The sequence below is a fragment of the Hippichthys cyanospilos genome, chromosome 9 (assembly GCF_059441005.1).
Source record: "Hippichthys cyanospilos isolate Australia breed blue-spotted pipefish chromosome 9, RoL_Hcya_1.0, whole genome shotgun sequence".
Taxonomy (NCBI): domain Eukaryota; kingdom Metazoa; phylum Chordata; class Actinopteri; order Syngnathiformes; family Syngnathidae; genus Hippichthys; species Hippichthys cyanospilos.
Window position 1 is genome coordinate 11,531,030 of NC_142377.1, and position 25,717 is coordinate 11,556,746.

The following is a 25,717-nucleotide window of genomic DNA, read 5'->3' on the forward strand; positions in this document are numbered from 1 at the left end:
GTGAGGAATATTGTCAATCGTTTTTAACATTTGCCCTCAGCAAAAACAAAACAAAAAATAATATTAGCCATAAACGCTGTTGCAGTTAAAACAGGTTTTGATCATATTTTAGGTTAATATAAACTATTAGAGAGAAATGACATCTGTGGTCTGCACGACTCTGCAGAGCAAGCGTGAGTGCCTCCTGGTGGCCTTTGGTTATATCGTAGTTTGAAAGAAACGTTTTTGGGTTCAGGAACCCTTGCTCGCAGAGAAAAGAAATGTAGAGACCCTCTAATATTGCGAACATATAAGTGTAGATCTAAGATATTTTGAAAATATTAATTTCGACATTTAACGAAATCGTCATAAGTTATTTATAGGGTAAAAAAATGAATTCAATATACATATATTCATCATGTCCATCAGGTTTTTATGATATATGAGTCATGTTTCATCAGTTTCAATCACACTAGTCACAATGGCACACTAGTCCATTTAAAATAGTTAATTTAAACCAGGGGAACCTGGGAAAAAAGCATTTGATTCCTGTCCATGAATTGTTTACGCACACATGCAGATTTTAATGTATATTACCTGACAATGTTGAACAATAGCTAAACCATTACAAACTCGAGTATGCTATACAAACGGCAGCCAGAATCGTATTATAACTATTTTAAAATGAAATAATCTCACGCCATGTCAATCATCAATTAGCATTATTATTTACTGTTAAGGTCAGAGCGTCTGGTTTCGAATGTCCAAAGCGTCAGCTGGTAAATAGGCGAATTAGTTCCTCTTATTGGTTCATCATGTTAATTTGTAGGAATGCTTTGATGAGCACAAAAGCGAGCCTTTGAAAATAGAGGGCAGCTGATGCTGACAAACGCATGGCGATTCAAGGTCATTGTGAGCCTAATCGCATCGTATTGTGTATATCCAATTGCTTCCACTGGCCTCTTGGCAAGCTGCGAGAAAATGAGCTGAGGCATGAATGTCTGACTTTCATGTCCTTAACGAGAAGATTGACTATTATGTCTCGCAGAGGGTCGCACACATGCCTGGAACACTCGCTTGTTCGCTTCTGTTAACAGTTGACAAAGCGCTCCCTTCTTCATCCGCTAGGAGACAGTGTTGCTGTTTCCCTTGAAGAGAAACAAGCCCGTTTGTAGTTTAAAAATTGGATATTGAAAAACGAAAATTCGCTTCTATATGAACTTTTTACGGGTTTATTTACAACAAGTGGTGAAACAAAATATAATTGTAATTTGTTTCCCCTTTCCTCTTCTGCTGCTAACCTGCTTCTGCCTGTTTTTTCTTGTATGCTACTGGAGCAGCAACGATAAAAAGAAGGTCGAGAGAAACAAAGTTTGGTCGTATTTTCCTTGTGTTAACTAAGTATCTGAATGTCATTGGGAGACAGGTGCTCCGATTTCACAAGAATGATTAAAGAAAAATAGCAGCGGTATTCATGAAGTGTTTCAATCACCTGTTTGAAATAAACGCTATACCGACATCTACAGGATGTAGGTGGAAGAGCAACAACCCGTGAGCACTTGTTCTTGCAATATGAATATTTATTAATAGAGTTTGAATCCGTCATTGGTAACTTGTTTGTACAATGTGAATATTTATTCATTAATGGAGTTGGTGTTTGCATTCTCCCATACTCGAAGTCATATTTTGCTCTTAAAAATATACAGTAATAGTCAAATATCATACACGCCAGTTCACCAACAATCCTAGAGAGGATAAGCAGAACAGAAATCGAATGGATGGAAAAATTGCACCGCAGACTGATAAAAATACATGTTGTTAAATTGATGCATCTGACAGTGTCAATCAAATGCTAGCTTTATTACACTGTATTTAAAATGTCGCATTTTAAAAGTCCGGCGAGTGTACAATGAGGTAAAAATCCAAGTCATTTTTTAATGTACAAATATATGACATGTGACATATCCAATGTGAAAAGTGCCAGTGTAAAGATTACAGACATTTGTGTGTTTTGAGTTGACTGTGTACCACCTCCAACTGCTGTGATGTTCTCTCCCATGACAACCCTCTAGCTCAATTTGCAGCCTACAGTTGTGAAGGAAACACAAAAGTAAGTATTTGTCTTGTAGTTGGTCTCCATGGAAACAGATGGACCAGTTGCCACTTACAGCCAGGGCGGCGGAACGGACCGCTTGTAATTGGAAGAAGACCCTCCCGCCTTCTTCTGGACACACCGTCTTCAGTTCCTCTCGGGTCATGCTCAGCAGCATCGAGCCGCTCAGCACGCCCAGACAGCGCACCGTGCTGCAAGCGCAGAGGAAGAAGAAGAAAAAACATGACAATCATGTGTCTGAACCTGGAAATCAATGCAGATTTAAATGCAATGTGAGTTGAGATACATTCAGCTAATTCAGTCACAATGCAGAACTGCTTTGTGTCATATTGACGGCGGTGCTTGTTCGACCATGCAGGTCTAGTGTTGTAGAACTGTACTCACATCTTGCTAAAACCCATGTGTTCAAGCCAGGCCTTCACCTCGACTGGTTTGGACTTTTTGCTCAAGACAGGAGAACTTCCAATAGGCTGATGACGAAGAGAGAAAATATAACTTTAAAGAGGTCATTTCATGTATAGATATTGGAGTAATTATGCTGACATTATATGAGGATGAGGGTGGATTTATTTGTCATTCATTCGATGTCAAAAATCCGTTTTAACCGGGCTGGCGGTGAAGAAAGTAAAAGAAAATATTGAGGATTTCATTTTAAATATTCAGTCTGTTGAGCACAAACTATAAGTTACTTGAAGTTTTTTTTTATGTATTTTTTTTTCTTTTTTTTTAATAGCAGAAAGTCACCATGTCTTCAGCTTGTTCCTCATTTTCCGTGAGGACATTGTTGGGGACGAAACCTTCTTCTCCTCTATTGTTTCTCACTTTCCACCACTGCTTGGACACGTCCAGCAACTACAAAATAGACCAAGCGTACTTTTCATTTCATCTTTATCATGTCAACAATTTTTTTTGTTTACAAGAGATGGGAGAATGTTTTACCTCCACAACTTCGCCTTTCCTGATGGTCAGCTCTCTGTTGTTCCTTGCGATGAAGTCATGCGTGACTCGCATACGACGCAGCTTCTTCTCCCGCAACCTGGGACAGAAAAAAAAAAACAATTTGAGTGGAAGCATATTTAAAAAAAACTGTTTAAAAACACTCCTTTGAGAATTTACAAACTGTACAATGTAGAGTATAATGGTAAGCTTGCATGTGTACTTTGCAGGTATCCTTGCATGCTGTGTTACAGGTGCAGGAGGTGATGGTGTCTTCTTGGTGGTTGTCTACACACAGACAGCAAATGACCAATTGATGTTTTCTTTAATCCATTTTTGTAGTCCACTAAGAGAGGCTCTGACTCACCGCGCTGGACGAAGGCTGTCGGACCTCTTGCACCCTCATTGGGGTCTCATTGGCAGCTGCGGGGACCTCCCTCAGCTCAGGAGGCTGCCAGCCATCAAAGAACTCCAGAGTGTATGTCGGGATGTCCTCGTCATCTTCGGGCCATTTGGTGCTGCGCCAAAGTAGGAAACACTTTCAAGTCCTTCCACACCCTGGCCATATATCATATTATTGCAGCCACTTTGTGTCCTAGCTAGCAAACAAATTATATATATATATATATATATATATATATATATATATATATATATATATATATATATATATATATATATATATATATATATATATATATTAGTACTAATTTACAGGAATTAGAACTAAAATAAAGAAAAAAATCAAGTCATTGTGTTCTGTGGAAACAGTCGCCATTTTTTAGATTACTGCTCGAAAACGTTTCAGTGTTATGACTTGGAAAAAGTTACAATTTCATGTAAATTAAGTTGTAATATTTGTTGAAAGAGAAAATACTTTTATAACGAAGTTGCAGCAAATTATATACACTAAATGTATTAACTTTAAAAAAGTGCATTTTTTCCCACTTTTGAAAGACATTTACAAAGAGTAATAAAAAACATACTGCAACAGGGAAGTCATAAGATGTCAAAAAAGTCAAATGTTATGAAATGAACATGTACAGTATTAATCAATTAAACTAACTTTTTTTTTTTTTTTTTTAAGAAAGTTGTAAACACAGTGGTGTACAAAGGGGGGGGGTCCCCTCCATCGGGTGTGCTTTTTGCACCTCGGCATCAAAGTAAGAATATTGCAAAACAAAAAGCTACAATATTACAACTTGAATAAAAAAATGAAGAGCAAAAAACGGAAATTTGTAAATTGAATATATATGATCTAATGCTAAGAACCGGTGAGGATGTTTTCAAGCTACACTTTAGCAAAACCATACAAGCAATGGACTATTTAATTGATTAGCCCATCATTTAACTTTTTTTTTGGTCCTTGAGTGTGGGCCTGATACTCTTTACGTTATAATAAACTATATATAAGTTAGTAGTTATATTTTCCAATAAGCGTGAACCTTACAATCATTATTGTAATTGTTGACCAAACATCGTGTAAGAGGTAAGATTCTGTTACATGCAGACTTTAACAATCATTTTTTGAAAACTGTATCGTAGGTCAATGAGGTGACCTACCTTGGGATATTCCACGCGTCTCCCAAAGACTGCCACAGCTGGTCCTCCTCGGCGGACGCCTCCTCACTCAGGAGGCAGATACACTGAGGAGTCAGCAGGGGAGCCACGATGCTCGGAGGCAAGTCTTCAGAGCAATGACTTACGATCTGGTGAGCGCACGGCACGGGTCACAAAATGACACATACCTGCACACTCGGAGCAACTTTGAGATTTAAGATGAGATCATTTGCCATTTGTGTAATGATTTACATTTTTAAATTGAAAGTTGTCATCCATTTAGAGTCTAACTTACGAAAGCTAATGCGGAGAAGAAGGCGTGCACAAATCCGGACACACCGGGATTATCGATTTTTCCCTTCAGCTCCACCTGAAGACACGTGTTGCATTCAATGAAGAAAATCAAAACTGTTTTTGCAGGAAATAAATAAGAAGGGTACATACCAGAAGATTGAGACCACACTTGATCTTCTGAAGACATTCGGCAAACTCTTCTGTTGGGGGCATACCGGACGATTCTGATGAAAACAAAACACAAGCAAGTTGTTTCGGTGGATTTAAGTATGCAAGCGAGCTGGACTGCTCATGTAATTTACGAACCTTTTCCTTTTTTCTTTTTCTTTTTTTTCTTTGCATTTTTGGCCGCTACAGCTGCCACCTTGCCCATGAAGATCTCAATGTCGCTCACGATGTGATTCAAGATGTCCTGGAATGTAGGAGTTGAAAGACTGCTGAAGTAAGTAAAAAACAGTAACATAGAGTTTGTATATTTATATACTTATAAAATTGAACTAGGAATATTTATTACATCATAATTAGAGTATTATAACTTTTGAAAACTTATGCATGATGGGTGATCATGGGCGTCCAGGCTAAGCCAGTCGTCAAAGTCATCGATGTCATAAGTTAGCCGCTAGTGCCACCTGGTGGTTTCGGGAAGTCAACACCAAAATGTAACCAATACATAAAATGAATATTTTTTTTTTTTGACTGGTCCAACTTAGAAGGATGAAAAATATCAAAAAGATAGTGAGGTGAACCTGCAATGGATATGGTCATAAATGAAAATCTATGTAGTACAGGATGATTTTTTGAAAATAAAATTGCATTTCTTTTTTTTATGACTGGTCCGAATGAAAATTAAAACAAATTGCAAGAAAAATAACGACATAAAACTAGATAGAAAATGTTGTGCTCATAAATGAAAATTCTCGATAGCTTGAAGCCTCAATCGCCGATACAAAGTGCTGATACCAATTATGCTTTTGATGCATATAATTTCATGATAGAACTAATAATTCTCGTTTTTGTTTACATACCACATTCCGGTCCAACTCTGTGTATGGTCGTGGGGGCTGCAAAGGTTCTTCTCTGATGGAGGCCTCCTCCTCTTTTTCTTCCTGCTCATCCTCTTCCTCCTCCTCCTCATCATCAACATCTTTCAGCGTGACAGCCGAGAGAGTGTCCTCTAAATAAGTGAACAAAAGCAGGTTTCAAAAAAAAAAATCTTGTTATCATTATCAAAGCAGCATGTAAAAGTCTCACCATTGTAATCAGGGGGGGCCCACTCAGGGGTTTTCTCTTTGGGTTCAACTTTCCGTCGGGGTTCCACATCTTCATTTGACGCACTGTCCAGTCAAAGGTGTCAAATCCAAAGTATACTCGGCAGGTTTTTACTGATTGTTGGTCCTACCTTAAACGCGCCTGTGAAATCCCCTTTTGAACGTAATCGGCCTGTGAACAAAACGAGACTTTCTGTAGCGTCGAGCTGATGGTTAACTTGAGTCCATCTTTTACATTCTGGGAGTTTCGTGTGATAAATGAGCAAAATTTTACAACTGCGTTTACGGGTAACTTGTTGAAACTTTGCACAGGTGTATTTTTTTCCCATGTTCAAGCTTATAAATTTCATGAGAGCAGTTAAACATGGCACAAAGTGCACCTCTCATTTGGTCACTTAAGGCTTAAGCTTTTTAAACAAGGCCTGCAAGTGTTAAGGTATAAAGTTCGTTATATACCTTTTGTTCGAGATTTAGCATTCAAAACGAGCACTCACATGTGTTAGCTCAATTTTTTTTTTTCCAATTTGAATCTCACGTATACACAGATATGTTGCGCAACTTGCTTATTGTCACTGAAGTCTGCAGTTTGATCAATAACGTTACTAAAAAAATGTGGACATTTTTCAAATACTCAATTGTGAAACATAAAATTGCACTTCAGTTTTAAAAATGTAAACACTTCATTTTAGTCAAAAGTTTAAGACAAGTGAAAACCTAAAATGCATACTGCTGTACTGTTTTTTCTAATTTTAATATATTTGCAATTATTATTATTATTTTATCTGGTTTAACCCTTACTCTGACAAATGTGATTGCATGAACTGCACTTTGTACACATCAAAGCCTGTTTTAAAGTGAAATCTACATAGAGTTGAGTACACACCATTAGTAGGACATGTTTTGATAATCATTCTTCTAAAAGATGCTTGGACAGGCTCCTCTCACCCTGACATCCTCACAGTGGAACAGGAAGACGCTTATCACATTTTTTCTGCTGGGTTTGACTGTCACTGCAAGGAGCGAGTTTGACGCCGAAGCGTCCAACACGGCCGTCAGCTCAATGACGTCACACAGATGAATGGACTCCAGCACCTCCTGGGAGACCATCCAACAGTACTGTTACTCTTATTCCTTTTTTGTCGCCACAAAGCTACTCGCAGCCCAAATGATGACAAGTCCGGTAGGAACGGCCGCGAGTGACCTTGGTCTCCGTGTCGGTGAGCAGGAGGTCAGATTCGTTGACCTCCAGCAGCATATTCTGGCCCCACACTCGACCCATTTTGTCGAGAAGGTTGAGTCTCTCCACGCAGTCTGTGAGGCCTTGCAGCTCCTTGCCATCTAGGTCGCATGTGAGTAGATGCTGACACACAACCACACAACGTTAATGTTTGGGGTTTGCTTGAGTTTATTACCTTTTCAGCATGTTCTTGACCATTCTAAGTCATGTACAGACACAGTTCGTGATGGGAAAATGAACAAATTTTATGTTCAGTAGGTTATTCAATTTCATTGTAAAAAGCCAGATTCTCCTCCAAACTAGAATGGTTGGACCCAACTTGTCATGTGCCACCGCTCGTTACCTGTCAACTTAATGATTTATTTTTGTGAACACATCTCTAATATGATCCCAAAAGTTAATATTTTTCTGTGGACAAATATTTATTCATAATTGTTTCTTTTTGAGAACAGATCTGACACTTAAAGCTGATTAATTTTGGGGGGACAAATATTTATTAATAATGAAGTTAATTATGTATTTTTGTGAACAGATCTCTACTGTAACCCCGAAACAGGACGCTATATTTTAATAATTTTCTGGAGCAAAACAATAATAAGCCTTCAGTCGCGTAAAGGTAGGGTAACGTTTAATGTAAACTGTGTTTTATGTTCTTAAAGTTGTAAATTAGAAAATCAGATATAAATCACCAGCCTTGGGAAATGTCATTGCACTTGCATTAACACTGCTATAATAGTCCAAGTACATGTAAAGGCTGCATGATTTACGGCCAGTATTGAGTCTGGAGTGTAAAAATGACTCAGTCACTTACTTCCACTCTGTAATGGAAATTCTTTATAGTCTTGTTTATGGAGGCAGCATACTCCTTCCTTTGCACTGTTGAAATATAACCAAACAGCGCATCGGTTCACAAAACTCATTTGATATCATTGCTCGAATCGTACGCCGCGATTACTTACAGTATATTGACTTTGCACTGGGCCTGGAAACAGCCGACGCTTGCGATGACACCTCATCTGTGATCGAGTAGCCACTGCCCCAACAAATAAGAGCAAATTACTTGAGGCCGGCCGCGGAAAACATTTTCATACTCCATACTTACGATAAGTATACTGAACAAGGTTGATTGAATTTATTGGTGCTCCAATTTTTTATGAGAGGAACAAAAACTTGTGACTTTAAGGAACAAAATATTTGTGTTTAAACATCTGACTACATCCCTGTTGGCTGGTTGCTACAGGATGGTAAACATACCTGGACTGGATGGATCCTGCATAACTGCTGGTATCGTTCCTCAGCGGGCTGTCACTCCTGAACATCCTCACACACACACCTGCCATGTCACATGAATGTCATAAAACGAGGTAACTTTACAACATTTTGCGCGATATTTAGTTGTTATTATGAAACAACTTTAACGGATTCAAAATCAAAGGGTAGAATTGCATTTTCAATATGTTGTAAATCCAAGTCTGTCAAAGGATTATCAGCTGAATGGCACTAACATGGCAAAAAAAACAATTTTGGGGGGTGAAATACTAAATTGTACATTTAAAAACGTAAGCATGTCGGAAACAAATACTGTAGAGTTTTGGTGATTTCTATAACTGGAGTGGATGGATGAATAACTATTATGTCCAAGCAACACACAAAAGTTCATTTTCATCATATTGCTGCATGTGAAAATGACTTACAAACACACACACACGCACAAAATGTTGTTTGATTGAATTACCATAACATTTCTACAAATACAGAAAGAAAGCTACAGATATGAAGCCACCAACATCACTAACATTTAAAGCTCTTACCTTCAGTGTTTAACTCAGTTTAAGTACTCCCCTATTGAATATTTCAAATCCAGCGCAAATTCAACTCATAGTTTGAGCGAACACAAAAGACTCGCCCATAAGGAGAGCACAAAGTCCAGTGTCTATGACACAATGAATGTGTGGAAGAACGAAGTTGCGTTTACCGCCGTGGCATCCCACCCGAGCAAAGGTTACCAGATATGGAAAGCATATTGTGGATATGCTTCATGGTTGCCACGGCGATACGTCAACTCTCTTGGCAGTACGACAGCTCTATGTGAAACGTAAGTTCTCAAATTGACAAATCAGTGCAAGAAATCACGAGATAAATTCCCATTTAGCTTGAAGGTGGAATATATTTTTCAAATTCACCACCACCTGAAATGAAAACGAATGTAGATGACTTCTGAAAACGCACGGCACTTTAAATCCTTAAATGAAGAGAAAAATGTTTGACTGCCCACTGAATATGCTGTCATCGGAAAATGAATCACTCTGTTAAACATTAATTGAAAATATATCGCTTTGTGATGTAAATCACACGATGCCTTTAATAAACCTGTGCTTTTTCAGATGAGTTAGGCTTGACACAGTCTAAAAAAAATAGTATAATGACAGTATACAAGTGTGATTTTTACATTTAAAGAGATACTAAAGTTATTTTCACGGCTTACCAATTTTCTGGGTTTAGTCATGTGATCTAAACAAGCTGAGCTGTGATTTGTCATTAGCTGAGTATTGATCATTTACAGTTAGAAAGTGAAAAAAAATGTGTTTTTATGGTATTAATTGTACATGACAAATAATCAAATTAACTATATAACTACATGATTTTTTTCAATCTCTTTAAGTGAAAATATAGTCTCAATTTTCAAAATGCCACACAGGTTTCATTTTGAGTGTCTTTAGCAGCCATAATGAGCAAATTAATTCCTTTGGCAAAAGTGGCAAATCTAGTTTATGTTGCCGTAATCCTTAAATAGCCAACTCAAGTGGACTACAGCACCCTAAAGATTTTTTTTTTTTTTAACTTTTACTACCAGCCAAATTAAAATGGATCATTGACGTATCTATTCCTCAAGGATATAAAATGAGTGATTCATCTGATAAAACCTAGGCGCTCTCAAACAATTATTGAATACGAATGGATTTGTTTTTAATAGATAAAACAAATTACCAGTGATTAGACATTCATTTTGTATTGCAGACCAGTTGCTTGTGTCTACATTGTTGAACCACTAGTGGGCAGTATGGCACACCTGCATTCAGCGAGAATCCGGAAACAATCATGTTTTTATCTGTCAACTTTCACACAGTACACAAAGGCAGTGTGATGAAGTGAAAGCGATCCACGAAATTAAAGCACGTGTCACATTTTTATTGTACTTAAAATCTCAATAAAATTCGCCAACGAACACCATTCGGCAGCCCTAGTACAGTAGCATCCATGTCATAACAAATCTATTAGGCTGAAAGATGCATATTTAAAAATATTTGTATATACACTCACTCTAAGATTCAAATATATATTCAATGAAAACAATGACTAACACATCTCCGGCAGTATAGTAGTGTAACTTGTGACTTCTAAGCATGGTTGAATGAAAGCATTTTTGGAAGCTGTACAAAAGAAAATACTCAAATGTTCACTGCTTTGAAATTTGTGAGGTAAAATCGTGGATTTGGCTACTTGCTGATATGTTTTGGATACAGAAGGCACTCTCTGTAAGTCATTAACTAAACTAAACTACCTTTTGCAGCAAGCTGGACTTTGACTCGTCTAAGTAGCGCTTCAACACACTAACTGTACAGACGCAGAGCTCGAATGAGAAAAAGAGAGGGAAAAAATAGAAGACAACCCACTTTAAAGATTAAAACATAGTGATGGCACACTTTGAAATAGGAGTGACTATGTACATCTTTGCTAGCAGGGAAATATGATAAAGCTGTACAGGTATATTGGACTTCCATCTGTTTTTGCTCGACGGGTGCTCACGGTCCTTGCAGGGTCTGGACCAGGTTCAAGCCTGAGCCGGGAGGCAAAACCCAGCCGTCCTGGCCCTGGTTGGTGTGCAGCAGGCAGTAGAGCTGCTTCAGATGGGTCACTATGTTGTCTTTGATATCCGGGACGGAGATTTGGAGACGCACGCTGCCGCTGTCGAAAGACCGCGTGTTGTCTCCGGAAAACATCTCGGTGATCATGCGAGCCACCACTGGAATGACCTGCAAAGAGGTCAAGGTTGTCTGCTTAAAACAGGGCTGTCAAATGCAATAGTGTAGCGGTGCAGTTCTTAAATGGGGGTAGGTGAAGGCACTTAAAAGTGGCGCCTGAGATTTTAACAGGGTTTCTGTAGGTCTCAGCAAAAACAGCGACAGTAAGTATGCTGTACAATTTAAGAGAAAATTAATTGAAACAATCCCCTCATATTATAAATACATAATTTGCAGTGTAATTTAATAATTGGTTGAATTTCTAAACAAGTTCTTGAAAATAATGACAAACAAATATGCATGCCCCGCTTTTTTTTTTTTTTTAAAAAAAGAAAATGTTCATTCTCACCTGAACCATGATAAGTTTCCTCTCCGTTGGCTTCCCATCGGGCCATTCCTCTCCAAAGCACAGGCTGATTTCAAATTGCGGCGGATTCTGAGTTTGGCCACGCTGATGGGTGATCACATCTATGCAGAACAACAAACATTCAAGTTGTAAATGACCTTCCACATCATTAGATTGTGAGAAGATCAAATAAATAATAATGGGAACTCACCACTGAGAAATGACTCCAGGCTAAATAGTTTGACTTTGGTCTGTCGCTCGATAGGATTTGGCGTGGAGGGATTTGGCGCGCAGGGGCCGGACCAGTACACCTTGCACTGGCACAGACGGACGGCGTAGATATCGTGGCCGCTCACCTCCAAGATCAGACCCCGGTCCATCACGTCCAGCAGGCGGTTCGTGAAGAGTCTCTGTTTGTCATTGGTGATGTTCTCCGTGGTGGGGAAGCGCAACTGTTCCAGGCTGACTGGGCCAAACAGCTCCTCCTGGTTGACCATGGGGCCCAGATCGCCATAGAAGAGCCTGCAGCCCTGGGGGTTGCTGACCGTGACGGAAGGACACATCTCCCTCCCTCGATACAGGAACTGCACCTCCAGGTCGGTCACTGCGTTCAAGACGCGTTCCAAAAATTGGTGTTTTGCATTCCGTTAGATACAAGGGTGTCAAACTGATTTTCGTCGTGGGCCACATTGTACTTAAGGTGTCTGTTAGAGGGCCGGAATCAATCGAAAAATAGTCTAAAAAAGCTTCAATTTTAACGTACCCCTTTGATTTCTCTAAAATCCTGAAAATTTTGGACTTAAAAATAGAAAAGCATGTGTCTAATAAACGCCGTTTTTGCTGGTTTACATCTTTACCTAGTTTTGAAAACAGAGGTCGATAAAAACTGTTCAAAAGATAGATCGGGAACAGAAAATGGTTATTTTTCAAGACAATCTGCAAGTTTAGCTAGAAACTTGAAATCAAATCAGCATTTGGCGGGCCACATAAAATGATGTGGCGGGACGGTTCTGGCCCCCGGGCCTTGAGTTTGACACCTGTGCGTTAGAAGAAGCCAAAATAGCGCAAACGTACTTGGAAGAGAGCTGATCCACATCTCCGGAGATGCAAATAGGGTGTCGGCAAGAGTGGGTCCCTGCATCGAGGGGTCGGCCAGAGCGGCGGGGGGCAAGTCAGCCAGGGGCGTGGCTTGCATCTCCACATCCACGGGCTCCTGTTTTGGCCAAATTTTCATGGGCTCCTCTTTGGGCCAGACTTTATTAGACGCAGCCGGTGGCATGGAGGACTCGGAGCCCATCGGGGACCACAAGATGAGAGGAGAAGGACTTGTGCCTGGTTGGGGAAAGGAGACTGCTGTGAGCATCAGAGCCGAGGTCCATTTTTCTTTTGTTCTCGTCCGTTTGTGGATGTGATAAAGTGTACAACGAGCCGCACGGCCTCACCATTGGATGGGTATGGAGGAAGAGATTCCGGTGTGTCTGGAATATCTTCCTCGGCTCCGTCTTCCTCTCCTGGGGTCCAAGAACCGGCATCTGAAGAACCTGTGGTTTCATTGACAAACTGTAGTCTTGAACCATATTCATTTTTCATTTTGACCCAAACCCGCTGATTTTTTACAGTGTAGGTAAATTCAATAACCCTTAAAAAAAAAAAAAAAAGTCTTTTTAGCACTCCTGTTTCTACACTGTTATTTCATTCCATCCACCTAATAAATATAAATAAAAGAATGTGGGCGATAAGCAGCCAACTGTGGAATCAGAATCACTGAATTATTATTAACTTGGCCTCCCTAAACTTACAAATAACCAAACACAAGTCTTACTCGTTTACCTGGATTGCTTAAAGGTTGTAGGATGTCACAAACATCATATATCTTTAAGGGATTCATCGGAACCTCTTTGGTTCCGTCATAGATGAGGTTGAATTCCCGGCTTTTGTTGAGGGCACATCGGAGCTGCGCTTTCCACTTGGCAGGATCGGGTTCGTCAGACCCTTCCTGGAATTTCCCCGTCTCCACAGCCCACGCCTTGAGGAAAATACAGTATCATTGTTTTAAGGTGCAGCTCTCCCATTAGTCACAAAAGGTCTCAAAAAGTCCAGCTAAAGTGGACACTGCCAAATTCTCTGGATCCATGTTAACCGCATAAACCAGAGATTTACGTCATCACTCGACACTATTTCCCGCCAAAAACACAGACGCCTGTGAAGTTGAGAGACGGATGATTTTCCCGATCGGACAGAATTTGACTACTGTCACAAGTCAACAAGGAATTTTCTGTTTGCTGACATAGTTTGACCGCCGCTCAATGGAATGTTGCAAAAATAGCAGGAAAATCCATGTAATAAATCCTACTAAAATAGATCTCAAAATTTGTAATTGTAATGGTTTTATATGGTCCAAAATTTGGACAATGATTATTTTTGTACACAAAATCTCACACATCCAAATGCAATCACATAGAAACATCAGAATCCTAACCCTAACCCATGCCACAAGGGTTAAATAGCCCAGGTTACATATAGTCAAGTCGTGAGGCACACTAAAAACGGACACAGGCTCAGGGCTTGGGGAACTACTAATTATGGCTCTGCTTGTGAATGCCGCATGATAAAACTATGAAAATATTGTGAATATTGTAATATATTACATGATCGGTTGTTACTTGAGCAACTGCGATTTCATATTCAGTCGAAAGCAAGTGCCAAAATACCCTCCAAGCAAAAATGAATAAGAATGAATGTCATATTTAAAACAGACTGTTAGGAACACATTTACAGTATTTGCAAGTTTTTAAAATGTATAACAATTTAATTTCTTAATTTGCAATGAAAAACGGTCTAAATCTTACACAGTGTCCCTTTAAATTTCAGAGGGGGTTAATCCAGATGGGGACCCCAAATTTGGATTGATTGGCTACCTTGAAAATAGTGTCCTCGTCCTCGTGTTGGGGCGTGTGTCGAGTGGCGTGCTTCCACGGGATTCTGAATCGCATGGCGTCACGGTCAATCCACTCCAGGCCGGGATACTTTCCGCTGTCCACCTGGGCGACCAGCCACGGCTTCAGACGGACACGTCGCGGCGCTACCGACATGCCTGCAGAAAGCCTGAGAAAACAAAACACAAGTTAGCTAATGGCGAATGGAAATTTTCTCGCAATTCCTATCATAAAATCAGTTTAAGCGATGTTTTGCACAGCAGATGTGCCGATAACAGTTTAAATGCGAGAAATGTGTAGTCAGGGTTAGTGATCTTCAACACGGTCACGTACCTGTGCGAACCAGGAAGTGGCTGTTGCTTTTCCCAGTCGGCCTCTGGATCAAAATAGTCGAGTTTGTTTGTTTCCAAGCGAGTTTTCCCTTTGCTTGTCCAAGCTAACCCTGATTGTGAAGGACACTCGTTCCTCTTGTGGATAAATCACGAAATCGAAATGAGGGAATAACAAGCCCAAAGTTCGTAACCGTGAACTCCTCTGGCCTGGTGTTTTTTTTTTTTGTTGTTTTTTTTTTCCTCCCCCCTTTCCTCGGCCTCAACCCGCCCACTTAGCCGAAACTCAGGTACGACGATGACGTCATTCGATGACACACCTTTTCCATTCTCGCGAGTCGTGCACTCCCAAATTATTTGGTAATTCCCAACAGAACTACAGAAATTAAAGATAAAGAAAAAATATTCTGTCGATCAAAAGTAGAGTGTAATATTTTTAAACAGCCACTCACGCTTAATTTTTTAGTCGGCGTTTCAGTTTCTTATTAACCTAGATGACCCAAAAATAAATAACAATAAACGATGAAACACATTTAAAAAGAAGATAAATAATAAAATAATTTTGCTGCCGTCAGGGGCGGCAAGACCTCGTCTGCTGATCTTAACAATATGAGAAACAATATTTACCATCAAAATTTCAGAATTGGTTCCGTGAAATATATATATATATATATATATATATATATATATATATATATATATATATCTCCATGCTATTCTTGGCTGCAGTAGTTAACTGTATGTGGCTGGTATATCTTTCGGTTATTCGGACGATTACGAAATTCAAGACTGTATCTTCAAAAAGGAAGTAATTTGTTTGTTTCTACTCTCGTATTTTAAAAACAAAAACAGAAAATACTTAAAAACAAAAACCAAAAACACTTATATTAGGAACCCCCGACGTCATATGGGCCAACCGGAGAACCCCCCCCCCCCCCCCCCAAAAAAAAAAAAAAAAAGATGTTCCCGTTAGTAGGCCTACTGTATTAATAACCAAAGCAGCCGTTGAACAATAAGAGGACACACCCTGAAACTACTGACTTTGATAGATGTGTATCCACCAATCAAGTCCGTGTCTTTCTTTTGTTTATGCGTGTATGTATGTTGCCATGCGCGTGTTTGAAATGCTAATGACAGTTTTGCAATTGAGAATGTGCAGAGACGCTGCTACGTGGGGGTGTGTGTGGGGGGTGTCTAGGAATATATGTTGTCTCATATAAACAATATATAAACAATAAATGTATAGTCTAATATAAACGCAACTTGTTTTTTCAGACACCCTGTGATGGTTTGCTTAGTCCCCCGGGAGGGGAAAAAAAATCCTGGAGCTCGGTTATATTTGTAAATGCATTTATATATTTCTCTGCGTGTCAGTTTATCACAGTATAAAACAAGTATTCGCTGACCACAAAATGCCCGCTCAATATAACAAGACTTATTTTACTTTTTTAAAAAGATGTGCTTGTAGGGCACAAGTGTCAAACTCAAGGCTGGGGGCCAATCCGGCCCCTCCACATCCTTTTCAACCTTTCCACATTAACACCAATAAGACTCCAGTTCCTTTACAACTCCTAAAAAGTTCTTCCTCTTCCTTTGTAGATGTCCTTGCGTTATCAATAAAATGGAGGTGTAACCTTCAATGTCAGTAAGAATTCGTCCAACTGTAACAATTATGAAGGAAATAACCAACTAAATCAAAGTGATTAGTCCGGTTGACATCATTCATGAACTCTGCCTCCACAATATCTGTTGAGGATTCAAGATGCTGGAAATTTAGGTGTTAGCCATCATTTCTCCTTGAATCTTCTGAACAATGTGCGAGATGTCCAAACTCTGCGTCAGAATCTTCAGCAGCATCTCGTCCTCTTGAACCCCGCCCATGAACTCATCAAAGGACAGCTCACCTGAAAGATACAATAAAGCCAGCGATTTTAGATTTAGCGAACAGTTTTAGCTAACTGGATGTAACAGTGCTTACCATCTCCATTGATGTCAATCTTGTCAAATACCATGTTGGTAAACTCCTCTGCTTTATTGTCATCATGAACTCCATTGATTGCATCAATAGACTGGCAAGTAACAAAACAGCATCTTAGATGAAGTGTGCCATTTCATACTTTACTTTGATCCACCAGTAGATGTCGCCTAAGTGCCAAATATCTCCTCAGGTTAAAGAGCGACATTCCCCAACAGCCTCAAATGCTGTCTTGAATCCATACATCAGGGGGTGGAATTTTCCCAAGTAACTAGTGAACATCATGTAGTACTCAGAGGCCTCACTATTACCTTGAAGATCAAAAGTAGCTCGTCGCGATCAATGCAGCCACTCCCGTCGATATCATAGAGTTTGAAGTACCAGCGAAGTTTCTGATGGACCGCTCCCTTAAGAACCAGGCTGAGAGCAGCTACATACTCCATGAAGTCAATGAAGCCATCCTAAAAAAAATACAAGCAATCTCATATTCTTCTACAGCCTACTGACATACAGATTGACCAACACATATATACGTGAATACCTGCCATTTCTACAACCGATGATGGAAATTGCAATATTTGTTACAGAAATTATTCATGCAATAAAATTTCAGCCCATGTGGTCTACTTTTTATCGCCTTTCCAAAATGTGCTCCAAATGTCCACTCCTTGATGTCTGAGGAATCAGGACATGACATGGCGTGTGGTGTTTGCATGGTCTTCCCATGCCCGAGTGTGTTTTCTCTGGGTACTCTGGTTTTCTCCCACAATCACAAAAACATGCACGTTAGGTAAATTGGACACTCGAAATTGCCCTTAGATGGGTTTGGGATTGTGACCGGTTGTCCGTATGTGTGCCCTGCGATTGACTGGCAACCAGTTCAGATTGCCCCCCCCCCCCCCCCCCCCCCAATATTTTCATAGTTTTATCATAAAAAAAAAAATCTTAGCAAGAGCAGGTATGAATTAGCAGCTTTCTCAGATTAAACGGTCATTTACCAGATGACCATAACAGACAACAGAATATACAATATGTATTACTCTTACGTCATTCAGATCGAAGGTGGTAAACATAGCCTTCACATATGCATCCGACGTCTCCGACAAGTTCCTCAGGCCAAAAAACTTCTTGAATTCATAGAACGAAAGAAGTCCAGATGGGCACTCTGTCATGAATTTTCTGTACCACTGATGACTCTCACAAGTTTGTAGTTCCTCCACAGTTGAGTCGTTGTTTCCCATGCTCGTTTCTTCATATAAAATCCTCTGTAAAGTCCTTAAAAAGACAAAGTAAAGGATGCTAAATTTACTGCATCCTAGCACGCAGGCAAGTTTGTTTTCAAAAAGCTCGACATATTTGCTTGTGCGTTAGCCATTCATCCTTCAGAGCATCTGCGAAAAGCTCTCAAGTGGTAATCTACTTTGCTTGCCCACAAGACTTAACTATGTATTTAGAGCACTTCTAAGGGCAGAGGGAACTACTAACTTAGTGATGTTTACGTATGTTACTTGCCCCGGTAGTAAACAATGAAAAAGGCTATACTGCTGGAAAAGTTGATTTTGCAGAGGTTTAATGCGCATCATATCTTATCGCTGAGCTCAGAAGTTTTTTTTTTTTGGTCATTGATGCTATGAATTGCACTTGGAAAGACTACATACAGAAAAATAGAAAGACATGAGAGACATGCATTAATTTAAATTCTTAAACATGGAAAAAAATCAGTTAAATAGGCAATAGTACATTGCTTATGTCAGTACCCCTTAACTAGTGCAAGGAATTTTGGGTCAAAACAAAACAAAACAAAAAAACAAACAAAAAAAAAATATGGCATCAGTGTCTAAACTTTAGAACCTTTCAAACTTCATTTGTATCTGTCCACATTAGAACATTCTACACAAAGTGTCCTGTTTTGAAAAACTGTTATCCAAATCAAAAACCTAACTATTGCACAGAGCTCACAAACTTTGAACATACATTTCCCTGAAACATTTATTAAGTCAATAATTATTTTTGAAGGATTTTTGCCTGTTTTTTTGTTTTATTTAACATTTGGAGTACCCTCTGGAGTTCCTTCAAGTACCCCCAGGGGTACCCATTACCCAGTTGAGAACCGCTGCCCCATGTAATGACATTATTTTAAAAATGTTATATCCTGGCTTTCTGGTAAGGGTGAGGAGGTAAATTAGGATTTTACACTTCTAACGGTGTCTGCCACAAAGCCGTTCTATTACTTTTTTGAAATAGTAAAGCGGGCCATGTTAAATGTTTTCTAAAATGCCGCAGGCTGCAAAAATGTGGATAGTGGACTGCAAATGACCCCGGCCTGTAATTTGGAGACCCCTCGAGTAAACTGAAATCTGATTATTCACAGGACAGATAAACTGTACAATTCACATTAAGAAACAAATACAGTAATGTCTTCCTATTTCAAGTGGCATAATGAATTCTGCCAGAGGAACTGGATGAACCAGTCTGGGTTCCACAGATTTAAGGTGTGAGAGGAGACTGCTTTCTACAGGTTAACTAAGATAAGATAACCTTTATTTGTCTAACCAGGCTCAGCACTTCTTCCATTAAAATATCATAATAATGAGAATATCTATACCTTCTGGATTGTTTTTTTGTGACTTGATTATAAATTCAATACAAATATTATTATAGGAATTATTTTATATTAATGATCAATAGAAACGAAAGCCCAACTGTTCTTTGAATCAAATCCTTTTAAAAAGTAAAAGATATATTAACCTTATTACATTATTAACCTGTTTCTACCATGGGGTCTGTTTCACAAGGGTTAATGGTGGTCAGCTCACACTGGTCTTTGGAGGATTCTTGATCCTCTTTAAACTAATCATCATCTTTACACTTATCACCTTACAGAAGCAACTGGAAAACTAGGGCACATGACTGTGCTGGTAAACAGTGTGTTGTGACTAATCAGATTTGAGTTAGGGGGGAAAAAGATGCAGATATCTGTTTTAAAAAACACACACACACACACACACACACACACATATATATATATATATATATATATATATATATATATATATATATATATATATATATATATATATATATATATATATATATATATATATATATATATATATATACTGTAATCTGTTTTTACTAGTTTTCTTTTTTTACAAGACCATCATCTATCATAAATTCTCACTTGATTGGCAACAGATGTTGGACTGGACTGCTTTATGCTCTTAAGAGATCCAAGTTACTTTTTCAAAAGACAGATGTCATCTCATAATAGATGTAGTTTTTCTTTGATATCAAACAACACATATTTGCAGTTCAGTAAAGTCATGCATTGGCTTGTAGCTTTCACACCATACAAAAGGAACATAGCTGCAGCTGATGGATAAAAGGACTGTGGTATTGCTTCATTAAAGGTCGCTCTTGGTGAATACATTTCTTACTGTATTGAAACCTTTGAGTCTTGCTTGAATTCTTTGAGCCTGAAAAATACCAACTGCAGTATTCGTTAGAGCTGCCAGAAGGTGTAAAGAGCCCTCGCTACCTAAGCCACGTAGAGGGATTGGCACATTGGGATCATTTAGGACTTTTTTGAAAATGACAGTTCCAAATAAAAGCAACTTTAATGAAATATGACCTCAGAAAAGGCACAAAAATATGGAAACATCTGAAAGCAAATGAAAAATGGCTGACTTACTCTTGAGGGTAGATAGGGGTTCCAGTGACATTTTGTAGTTCTTGGCCCTGTTAGATAAGCCATATCATATTTCATCTAGGGATGGTACCGTTCAAATCTGAAGTCGATCGCATGAACCATCTAGGACCAAGGTGCAAAAGTATAACCCCTGTAAATGTCCAAAAAGAGGCCAAAACTGGACATATATTCATTGCTGCCTACCAATTTTCATAAGCCTACAACTAAAGTACCAACATTGGTTTGTAATTTTTCACTCTAGGGGACACTACAGAGCCATTTTGTTTTCATTTCACCAAATTGATGAATTTTTGCACATGGTTAGGTCCTCAAAAATGTGATTCTTTTTGTTGAAAAATGAATAAATATATAAATAATGGAAATAAATTCTACAATAAGCACATCACAACGGACACAGCTATGGCCCTAAATAGTGGAAAAATTGGAACGAAGACATGGGTTGATTAAAAAAAAAAATTGTTTAATACAAAGCATCACTTTAAAAAAAACATTTTTGCTACTCACAATTTTAACACAGGTAAAAAATTAATTGACTCTCTCAGAGTCTAGACATTCTTGTCAGGTTATATTATATACAAAGAAAGGCATTGACAAGAGAGCACTGGTAGTTCGTAAACATGCTAAACCGTGATGTTATTAGATGAAAAACAGAAAAAAAAACATTGACCTTAAAGTCTCGATCCCACTTGGGAGCTTTGGTCGCAAAAGTGCGTTCGTTGAAGTTCACAAACGTTCGCCAAACGCTCACCGTTTTGATGTTTGTTATTGTAACAATATTTTAACATGTTCAAAATGTTTCAAACGAGTGTCTGGCGACCTTTAGGCGGTTGTTTGCGAGTGACATGTTGAGAAACGGAGTTTTAGCAAACCAGGTTAGAATATATGATCATATACATACATGCAATTCCGTGGCAAGTTTAAAATAGCATGAAACAGGCCCTTTAAAGTTCGTGAAACAAGTGACCCAAGCAGCACTTTCCGAAGACAGGGAATTATTGTAAACCAAAACCTAGCATCTGTTAAATAGATTAGGTATGAATGAGACGGAATTGTCGGTAATGTCTGAGATGTCGGTATCATCTGAAAACATGATAACAAACAACAAAACCAGGAGCAGACCCGTAACGAGTCTTTGAAAGGAAAAGATCCGAGACGTTTTAAAAGACCTGTCGGATGCGGACTTCGGGTGTACGCTTTCACTTTGACCGAGTTCCAGCAGACTTTGCAGGTGGCAATTTTTTTGTTTCAAATTCAAAATGAGAGTCCTCATCTCCTCGATGACTTCGGTGAGCTTCTCCAACTCATCGTTTTTACCAATGAGGAGAAATTTAGCCTCTTCAAGGTGAAGTTTATGATCTTTCAACGCTGCCCTCAGCTGCGCAATCTGTTGGAGTTGCTCATCTCGAACCGACCTATGCGCCTCCATTTCCCCTCGCATGAGCTCGTGCTTCTTTTTAAAAGAGTTGTCTTTTTCTTCAAACTCCCGCAACATGTTACTCAATTTTTCCTTCTCCGCCAGGTCTTTCTCCATTTGAGATTCAGCCTGAGCCATTCTTCTCCGTAGGTCGCTTTGATCATGTAATTGCGACCTGAGTGTCTGAGCTTCTGCCTTCAGACGGTCGTGCTCGGTTTTGGACTGGTCCAACTCAGCCATGAGGGTCACCGTCCTCTGCGTGATGAGTTTCTCATTTTCTTTAAGATCTTCAACTTGCACTCTTAAATCTCCGTTCTCCGTTTCGAGATCAGACAGCTTTTCATCGAGCACGTTGTTCCGCTCAATCAGCCTGTTCTCGTTTTCTAGACGATCTTCAATCTGTGCTCTCAGATCCCCATCCCCGCCCCAAGATTCGAGACGAGACAGCTTTTCATTGAGGCGCCGGTTCAGCTCAGTCAGTTTGATTTCGTTTTCTTGAAGGTTTTTAATTTCTGTCCTCAGTTCTTGATTTTCTGTTTCCATCTTCAGACTTGGAGAGTCACACAAAGCCAAGGTGTGCTTGATAAGCATTTTGGGCTCAATCAAGCAATTGTTTGGGGGAGGATCGTTTAGTTGCACGCCCACATCTTCGATTTCAAGCTTCAAACTCGACCGGTCTTCTCTAATCAGCTCTTCTTCTGATACGGTGGCCATGAGGCTTCCACAAATATTATTTGTCAATATTTCGTCCATCTGCTTGAGTTCCAGCTGACCTTTAAGATAATGTATTTGTTGTTTAAAACTGCCCACGTGGGCGTTAAGCTCTTCCGTGACTTCATTGAGATAAACAATTTTCCTGTTTTGCTTCGCTAACTCGTCATCTTTACTGTAGAGTAAAAATTGAGCCTCCTCCAGTTGGAGTTTGTGCTCTTTTAACGTGGCCTTGAGTTGAGCGATCTGCTCGCTCTGATGTTCTTGGACAGATTTATTCATCTCCACCTCTATTCGAACGTCATCGTTTTGCTTTTTGACGAAGTTAGCCTCTTCTTCGAGCTCACCCAGTTTGCTGCTCAGCCTATCCTTCTCCGCCCACTCCTTCTGCATGAGGGATTCGGCATCGTCTATCCTTCGTAGCAGTTCCTCCTGATCTTGCAATTGACTCCGTAGGGTCTGCAGTTCTTTTCTCAGGTGATGAATCTCGGTCTGATCGTTTTCCCTCTGAAATTTAAAGTGGGACACTTCAGCCATAAGCGTCTCGGTCTTCTCGCTTAAGTTGTTCTCATTTTCTTTCAGCGTCTTCAATCGCGTCCGCAGGTTTTCATTCTGTTTATCCGTCCTGACATTGCAGCTTTCCAGCTGAGACACGTCATCCTTGAGCGATTCGTTCTGCTTGATCAAAATATCCTCGTTTTCTTGAAGTCCTTTAACTTGCGCCCTCAAGTCATTATTCTGTATTTCCATCTTTGCTCTGTGCGACTGAAGCAAAGCCACATGATCATTGGAGGCCTTAACTATATCCTGTAGTTGGCTGTTGTTCTCTTTCAGGGCTTTCACTTCTCCCTTCAATTCACAGTTCTGCGTTTCCATTTTTGCAAGTTGAGATTGAGCTCGAGAGATCCCGTCTCGAAGGGTTCTATTGTCATCTTCCAGACAGAGTTTGTTTTCTTGAAGTGCTTTAACGCGTGCCCGCAAGTCCTCTTTCTCCGCCTCTTTCGTCGCAATGTTCATTTTGTCATCTTGAATCTGAGTTTTCTCTTTCTCTAGATGAAATTTAAGTTGTTCCCTCAAGTCACTATTCTCTGCCTCCAGCATTTTCGTTTTCAAACTCTGTGTTTGAACATCAACCACGTGTCTTTTAAGGAGACCAATCTGTTTCAGCAGTGTTTCCTCAATTTCCTTAAAATTTTTAACTTGTATTTTCAGAGCTGTGTTCTGATTTTTGAGGACCTTATTTTGCTCCTCTACCATTTTGTTATCACGAGTAGTTCTTAGTTCTTGGTTGTTTGGGTCCAGAGCGACATTTTGAGATTGAAGATTTGCCCACCCCTCAATGGGAGGATTAGTCATCCCAGTAAGTGTCTTATTGTCTCCGACTTGCAATCTCAAGTCTTTATTTTCTTCTTCGAGCTGAGCAATGATAGTCCTCATGTTTTCATTCCGTAATTCCATCTCCACGCACCGGCATTCAAGCAGTGCCATCTCAGACTTAACTTTCCCAGATTCCGAGTTCTCAAAGCGAGATTCGTACTGTACCACGTTGAAGAGCTTCTTCTGCGCATTGAGGAGATCGTCTTTTTGTTGAAGTCCAAGCAAGCTCAAGTCGTCATTTGCCGTCTCCCTCAGGAAACTCGAATATTGAAGACGACCCAACGCTTGGGCCAAGTCATTTTGCTCTGTTTCCATCTTGATATTCTCGGACTCCAGATGAGCCAGCTCCTCGACGGCCCTTCTTTGCTCCAGTAGCATGATCCCTTTATTTTCCAGATCTGTAACATGTTCCTTGTAGTGGTCATTGCTTAAAAGTTCCCCTTTTATCCAAGACATCCTTCAATCGTTATCTACAAACTGGAGATTTTGGATGGTCTTCTCATGCTTTGGGTGACTAACTGGCGTCTTTGCAGGTAAAATGGAAAACATCCCCACTGACCATGAGTGGTATGGAAAAAGGATGGCTGGATCCTTAACGGGTTGTCAAAATGCCATGACTCAACATGTTGCCTTACTTGACTTGGAATACAATTTTCTTTGGACTTTTTGACGGTCATGTTCTGTGGATTTGTCAAGAAAAAAAAAGCCTGCGCAGAATAGCGATTTTCAGCTTTATGACATAAAATGACACAGAGGGCAACTGTGGAGGGGATACGACCGGCAGTTGAAGACGTGGTTAAAATTATTACATCAAAATAACATTACATGCTTGTGATAATAGAGATGAAGTCATTTCATATTGATAAGCTTTGTTGCAAAGATGACAGAGACGATGACAGTGACCTGAAATTATGACATCATCAAAGCTCCTTGGGGCAAGCAGAGAAAACTCCATTTGGCCTCATGGGGCTCGCGGTATAAGGCAATCACGGTTATTATTTTCTGATTATTTTCATTCTTATATTCCTGTCAGCGTGTTCACGTGTGAAGTGTGCGCTCCATGACGCAATGCTTCCCTTCATGCCAGCAAACCTATATATTCATGTATAACTACGTTTGTGAGGAAATGAATCGTATACTACTGTGCAATACTAGTACTAGTACTCAACAAGCAGGCATCGATACCAAGCAACAATACCACGTGCAGTTTTTAGAAAGCTATCAAATATTTTATTATTTGGGCATCCTATATAAATTCGTAATTCAATATTGAGGATTTGGATACAAAATAAAAAAATGTTTTTGCTTGTTAAAAAAATACACTAAATATTTTATTATTTTGAATAATTATCAAGTTTCTAAATTTTTTGATGATGAACTTATTTTTAAACAAATTTTAACTGCTTCGCAGGACAACTATTTTCCTCTTGGAACATTAGATTTTAGACAAATGTCGTAAACTCTGGTCTATGACATGATATAATGTCAGAACCACAGAAGCAATGTTGCCA

The 25,717-nt window shown here is 39.4% G+C and overlaps 4 protein-coding genes across 5 annotated transcripts; all 4 read right to left on the reverse strand.

Annotated features, from left to right (window-relative positions):
• Nucleotides 1-1,699: 1,699 nt before the first annotated feature.
• On the reverse strand, nt 1,700-9,287 carry eps8l3a (EPS8 signaling adaptor L3a). Of its 2 annotated transcripts, XM_088423949.1 has the most exons (20): nt 9,199-9,287; nt 8,642-8,720; nt 8,347-8,420; nt 8,199-8,263; nt 7,352-7,510; nt 7,096-7,245; nt 6,282-6,322; nt 6,134-6,216; nt 5,908-6,056; nt 5,189-5,294; nt 5,033-5,106; nt 4,884-4,958; nt 4,592-4,737; nt 3,396-3,546; nt 3,252-3,316; nt 3,032-3,128; nt 2,837-2,944; nt 2,477-2,562; nt 2,148-2,283; nt 1,700-2,064 (listed from the first exon to the last, which is right to left on the reverse strand). In XM_088423949.1, the coding sequence occupies exons 2-20, from the start codon at nt 8,704-8,706 to the stop codon at nt 2,053-2,055; spliced, it is 1,842 nt and encodes a 613-aa protein (XP_088280075.1). In that variant the 5' UTR covers nt 8,707-8,720; nt 9,199-9,287; the 3' UTR covers nt 1,700-2,052. The 2 variants fall into 2 exon arrangements, with proteins under 2 accessions (XP_088280075.1, XP_088280074.1); XM_088423948.1 differs by lacking the exon at nt 9,199-9,287 and having other exon boundaries at nt 8,642-8,751.
• A 1,268-nt stretch (nt 9,288-10,555) lies between these two features.
• Nucleotides 10,556-15,252, reverse strand: irf6 (interferon regulatory factor 6). The gene is made up of 8 exons (XM_088423902.1): nt 15,025-15,252; nt 14,674-14,860; nt 13,586-13,781; nt 13,198-13,296; nt 12,830-13,087; nt 11,967-12,359; nt 11,759-11,877; nt 10,556-11,421 (listed from the first exon to the last, which is right to left on the reverse strand). The coding sequence occupies exons 2-8, from the start codon at nt 14,845-14,847 to the stop codon at nt 11,191-11,193; spliced, it is 1,470 nt and encodes a 489-aa protein (XP_088280028.1). The 5' UTR covers nt 14,848-14,860; nt 15,025-15,252; the 3' UTR covers nt 10,556-11,190.
• A 1,133-nt stretch (nt 15,253-16,385) lies between these two features.
• guca1ab.2 (guanylate cyclase activator 1Ab.2) lies at nt 16,386-18,391 on the reverse strand. The gene is made up of 4 exons (XM_088423426.1): nt 18,042-18,391; nt 17,307-17,456; nt 16,999-17,089; nt 16,386-16,924 (listed from the first exon to the last, which is right to left on the reverse strand). The coding sequence occupies exons 1-4, from the start codon at nt 18,234-18,236 to the stop codon at nt 16,794-16,796; spliced, it is 567 nt and encodes a 188-aa protein (XP_088279552.1). The 5' UTR covers nt 18,237-18,391; the 3' UTR covers nt 16,386-16,793.
• A 3,287-nt stretch (nt 18,392-21,678) lies between these two features.
• Nucleotides 21,679-24,536, reverse strand: LOC148418836 (uncharacterized). The gene has a single exon (XM_088423425.1). It carries the CDS (start codon nt 24,519-24,521, stop codon nt 21,714-21,716), a length of 2,808 nt encoding a protein of 935 aa, XP_088279551.1. The 5' UTR covers nt 24,522-24,536; the 3' UTR covers nt 21,679-21,713.
• Between the last annotated feature and the right edge of the window lie 1,181 nt (nt 24,537-25,717).